Source organism: Caenorhabditis remanei, chromosome III, assembly GCF_010183535.1.
Source record: "Caenorhabditis remanei strain PX506 chromosome III, whole genome shotgun sequence".
Classification (NCBI taxonomy): Eukaryota; Metazoa; Nematoda; class Chromadorea; order Rhabditida; family Rhabditidae; genus Caenorhabditis; species Caenorhabditis remanei.
The window spans coordinates 5,344,912-5,350,911 of NC_071330.1; the positions used below are offsets into that span (position 1 = coordinate 5,344,912).

The 6,000-nt window shown below is 35.6% G+C and overlaps 1 protein-coding gene across 1 annotated transcript; it reads right to left on the reverse strand.

Annotated features, from left to right (window-relative positions):
• Positions 1-8: 8 nt before the first annotated feature.
• On the reverse strand, positions 9-4,291 carry GCK72_009206 (uncharacterized protein; the record flags this gene model as incomplete). The annotated part of the gene is made up of 8 exons (XM_003095781.2): positions 9-104; positions 720-877; positions 986-1,101; positions 2,079-2,398; positions 2,795-2,955; positions 3,025-3,085; positions 3,402-3,664; positions 4,102-4,291. 8 exons carry the CDS (start codon positions 4,289-4,291, stop codon positions 9-11), a joined length of 1,365 nt encoding a protein of 454 aa, XP_003095829.2.
• Between the last annotated feature and the right edge of the window lie 1,709 nt (positions 4,292-6,000).

Here is a 6,000-nt window from a genome sequence, read left to right on the forward strand (position 1 = left end):
AATTTTCACTAGAGTGTCAACAGGGATTTCGAGAGAGCATCTAACTTGAATAGGGCGAAGAGTTCAGCGGATTTGTAGGTTTCCATTATTAATTGATTCATTTCCTGCAAGAAAAAATACGATGAAATTTCAAATTTATATTATTGAGATTGTAAATATCTATATTTTTGCGATAGTGCGCAATTGCAACACTCAAAAGTTTGAAAAACTGATGAAATTGAGGATTTTTCGTTAGAGCGTATTTGCGATTTTTTGATTCATGAGTTGTGTCATTAGCAATGCGAAAAAAAAACATAAAACGAGTGAAATCGGTGTTTTTTTCTTTAGAGCGCGTTTGCAACACTAGAAAATTCAAACTTTGCCGTAAGTTTGTGATAAATAGTGCTTTTTCACTTTTTCAGTGTGAAAATTAATAAAAATTGCGTTTTCTCGGTGTTCAAAATTTTCAAAAATAAAAAATATGGCTGATTTCTCAGTATAGCGCGTTTGCAACATTTGAAAATTCGATTTTTTTTTTCGATTTTTGTAAAATTTTAGCTGTTTTGCCATTAGAGCGCACTTACGACGTTCTGTAAGTTTTGAAAGTCTACAAAACTAGAAAAAGTTCGTTGGAGCGCGTTTACTGCATTAGAAAATTCAAAAAGCATTGTTTCACAATAGAGCGTATTTTATTTTAAAATTCCTTTTTTTTTCCAAATTTTTTCAAAAAAAAAACTCACAAAAACAGTGCCCATAAGTAGGATGAGATTGCCTAGTCGCATACTGATCTCATTCGAATCTTCATACAAATCCTCATAATAATTGTGCAGTCCGTGAAGGATCGCCTCCTCGTGCTCTTTTCCAATCACTTTCATACTCGGTGTGAACTCACAGTAACCTGGAAAATCTGAGATTTAATGGTATGGTTGTGGACTGGCCTAGGAAACTCTTAGGCCACGAAATGAATTGTCAGTGGAGCGTGTTTACTCTAAATTCGAAAACTCACCGAGCTTCCATATACAAAGTGCCTTGAGGGCTGCGAACTCGACGTGAGTCAGTTTTAACGTCCGAATCGGTCGACAGATGGCTTCGTTAAATCGACGAACGAATCCAAGGAATAATCTGAAATAAGAGAGTTGGATTTGGATAGCTGGAATTATTTTGGTGGCCGAGAAATTTTTGAAATTTCTAGGCCAGCAAAATTTTTAAATAAGTGAATCGTGTTTGTGAGAAAACTGTTTCGAAACGGTGAAAATAGTTAAACTTTAGAAAAAAAGTAGATGGCCTAAAAAATCATGATTTGGAAAACTAGTCCCTCACATTCTCATTCTTTTTTGCGATTTTACAACAAAAATTTTGAATTTATGTTTCCAAGGAACACTTAAAAACCAACTTTCCAATAGATTAATTTCAAAAATTTTGAAAATTTTGAGCAAAACTTTCAGAAAAAGACCGGGAACTAGTTTTCCAACTTTTGGATTTCTAGGCCATCATCAATTTTTCTTTGACTTTTCAAGTTTTTGGTGGAAATTAGTCATTTTTTCAGTTTGTGAACTTATTGTGACCTGGAAACGTCGGTGGTCTAGAAAATCATAGTTTGGGAAACTAGTCCCTCACATTTTCATTCTTTTTTGCGATTTTAGAACAAAAATTTTGAATTTATGTTTTCAAGGAACTCTTAAGAATCTACTTTCCAACAGATTAATTTCAAAAAATTTGGACATTTTTAGCAAAATTTTCAAAAAAAAACGGGGGACTAGTTTTTCAACTTTTGGATTTCTAGGCCATCATCATCAATTTTTCGTTGATTGTTCAATTTTTTGGTCGAAATTATTCTTTTTCTTATTTTGTGACAATATTGTGACCTAGAAACGTCGGTGGCCTAGAAAATCATGATTTGGGAAACCAGTCCCTCACACATTTTTAAGTTTTTCGTGGATTTTTAGCAAACATTTTCTTTTTGTTTCCAAGGAACTTTTTGAAATTTAATTTCTGACTGCTTTATCAAAAAATATTTCAAGTTTTGCATTAGATTTCTACGAAAAATGTCGTGGACTAGTTTTCCAACTTTTGGATTTCTAGGCCATCAAATAACTTACTTTTTCTTATCATGAGCACAAATATCCTCCTCATCATCCCATCCATACGACATATCATTGACCGTACACACACTTCCATCCGTATACATTACAACTGGTTCGGGTAGTTCCACTTGATATGCTTGTACAGTAATCCACGCAATGTCTAGAAGACAGTAAGCCAGTGAACACGATCGATAGAATATCGCCTTCTCCATCTGTGCGAGTAGATCAAATCCGGGACAACATTTGCAGAAATCGAATGCCAGGAGGTTGTCGAAACGCTGTGATTCGTATTGTCTTTTCAGGGAGTGCGGAGGTGGTTCCCGCGCGTCGAAGGGCTGAAAATTGGAATTTGGAAAACTCTTCCACGTGGTTTTTGGGAGGAAGGACTTGAAAATTTTACGATTTCTTCTATTGGAATTATAGAGAAATTAAAATTCTAGAGTTTTATGTAAAAGTTTTGTTTTTATATTTAATTTTAATCCCAAAAACTGATAAAAGTCTGTAAAAGTGATGGACTAGTTCTCCAATTCCCAAAGTAACGACCGCCGGCCGGCTCTCGCCAACTTCCCACCACTCCCTCTTTTATCTATGCCCCCGCCACCTTCATTCTCAGTATCCTGTGTGGTGTCATTGGTAACACTTTTGCCTGTCACCCCCACCTACCCGGGTTCAATTCCTTCCCCCCCATTCAAATCTTTTTTTCTTTTTTGCATTATTCCCCATGCACTTACCACATCGCCTCGATCCTCTATCACAGCTAATAACGCAGTTTCCGTGAATATCATCCTCCTTCGATCCATTGACATCTTCAATTGATCCACGTAAAACCTGAGAAGCTCCTCGCCGTTCATCGACAAGATTTTCGACGATTCGATGGATTGTCGACTGGGTGCTGCAAATGTGCTCTAATGAGAATCTGGCATTCCGATGGAGCGTGGTTGCATCTTGAAAAAAAACTCACTTCTTTCAGATCTTTGCATTGAACCACCACTCGTTGACGGCATCTCACTCGGGTCGAATTTCTGAAAATAATCGATAATTTTTGGTTGGAAAAGGGACTAGTTTTTCAAAAATTTGGATTTCTAGGCCATAATCTACTTTTTCTGTTTCCATGCGGTTTCAAACCGTGACCTAGAAAATGTAAAAATTCGGTCACCAATTTTTGCCTTCTTTTTTTGATCACTAGTTTTGTTTTGCAACTGTCAGAAATTTATTCAAAACCAAAATCGAAGAATTTCACACGGTGGCCTAGAAAATGCCAAAACTCGGCCACCATTTTTTTCATTTCTTTTTTTGTCAATTTTCCAACTTTCCCCCAAAACTAATAAAAAAACTTACAAAATCAACCATCTCTGGACTATTATCAGACATTAACCCGGGCGGTGACTTCTTTTCAATCGATAACGGTGAATTGTCGTCAGTCTGATCGCCGGGACATTCAAATTTACAGTCATCTGGTATTTCCATCTTAATTTGATCTTCTCTCATCATATGTTTCTTCGGTATCTTCTTATTTGACCTCCTCTTCTGAACACATTCCCTCCTCATTCCTGCTTTCACACATTTATCAAATCGACACGCTCGACAGATCATTCGGAGTTCTGAAATTTGAGGAAATTTGATTTTTGATCGACTTTTTGGGCTGTCATTTTTCAAACAGTGGTCCAATTGTTCTCAAACTATGATTTTCGAATTCAGCTCGCCAAGAGCTTTCATAAAAGTATAATCATGCTTATATTCTGAACACTTTTATTTTTGACCTACCCATGCACATTTAAATGGACAGATCTCGTGGTGGGACCCATTTTAAACGGAAATATGGCATGATTATACTTTTTTGAAAGCTCTCGACCAGCCGAATTCAAAAATGTTAATTTCAATTTATGAAAATGTGACACCAAAAAGGAATTGCTCAATTTAAAGGTAGGTCAAAAATTTTTCAAAATTCAAAATCCTCCAAACCCCATCATGATTATACTTTCTGAATGCTCTCGCCATTCTAAACACATCTAAATCTATTTCAAATGAAAATACTCACCATGAAAAATGATACAAGCCTTATCCTTCTTGCACTGAAACTGAATATTCAACGAGACAGTCCTCCGAAAGAAAGCGGCGCACGCGAGACATGAAGTGCTACCGAAATGAGCGGATCCTCCGTCTGGATGCTCGCAGACTAGACATTTTGCAGTGGCTGGTATGCCACTATACGGTCGCTCCACTTTCATTCACTTTCACTTTTTCTGAAAATTGGGGAAAATGTTTTTTGAACTTCAAGAAAGGATAAAGAGAAATACGGATATAAGAACACACGGACAGACGTCATATTTAGAAATTCGGGTGATCCGAAGTTTCGAATTTCCTATTACGCACGTCTAGTGGAAGAGGGGGGTATAAAATTTCAGAACAAAAAAATTGGAATAAAAAAGAATAGATCTCTAATTTTCAATTTTCGGAGAAACAGGGAACGGGAACATTGTATGTATAGAGATTGGAATAGATGTTTGATTTTTTGAAAAGAATTTAAAAATTTTCCGAAAAAGGGAAAAAGATGAAAAGATAAGATATAAATAATAGATTCGGAGAAGATAAACATTCAGAAAAAAGAAAAAATCGACCAACTTTGAGACTGCGTCCTAAAGTTATTTTTTGCTCAATTTATTAAAAATTTATATTTTTGTGTAGATCAATTCTAGATCTCTATTTTTGTAGTTGACAACTTTTTGATAACTTTTTTGGGTTTTGAGATATTCTCCTTTGAACATAGTGAATTCTGAGGCGAGAGAGAGAGAGCGCAGACAAGCATTTTCAAAAACGCATATCTCAACAACTACAGTAGCCATCAAAACGTGGTCGACTACAAAAATGTGCAAAATTTTATGCTGATCATTTTCGTAGTTGACAATTTTTTTGTAGGATTGCTCCTCGGTGAGTTATAACCAAAAGAAGACAAACCTCAAAATTATGGTTTTAAAGACAAAAGGCTCCTCAGAGCTGTCTAATAAAGTTAAGACAAAAACTTTTGAATTTTCAGGTTAAAAGTAGAGATAAGGACACGCCTACTTATATGATTGAAACATTTTTTAATATAAGGGGTGAATGTGCAATGTAGTGGTTTAGTAGGGAACCAAATGCCAAATAAAAAAGCAAACGGTCATTTTTTTGGTTACAATATGAATGGTATGGTTTATATACAACTAAAAACATAATAATGGTCCAAAATATAATATGACAGTGACAAACGGTTTGGTTTGGTAACATGGTTTTAGTATACATACATGTCTAGGGGGTACTGTAGTCAGACGATTTTTACCAGCCAGCGAAAAAATACTGTAGATAATGTAGCTACTGTAGCCACACGCTTCTTACAAACGCGCTCTACCGAAATCGAAGAAAAATGTGTGCGAAATTGAGAGAATCAGAGAAAAGGAGACATTTTTCAAGGGCATTTCGGTGGAGCGCACGACACAATTATGGTAATTGCGCTCTACTGAACATTCACAGAATTCTCAACAAAATTTCAGTAGAGCGTACTTTTCCCATAAAAATAAAATAAAAATTCACACAAAAAAAGAAAGAAAAAACTAAACTAAACATGTGTCAAACACATGTTGTCCCTTTGATCATCACAGTGTGAAAATTCGTTTTTTTTTTCAAAATGAAAATGTTGCGATGTGGAAAATTTGTGTTCATTGAAAATAGAGAAAAAAGGAAGTGTTTCAGTAGAAAAAAAGGGAATGTCAGATGAATAATTTAGTGAGAAATGCCAAAATGTCAAGAAAAACGGAGTTTGTGTTTTGGACATCCGGACATCCGGACAAATGGATGGAAATTAGGAATGATATGAAAAAAAACGACTAGTGAAGCGCGTCAAATGCGTGCCAGCCACAAAAATAATGACATTTTTTGAAAACGCGTCAAAGACACGCCAGAAATG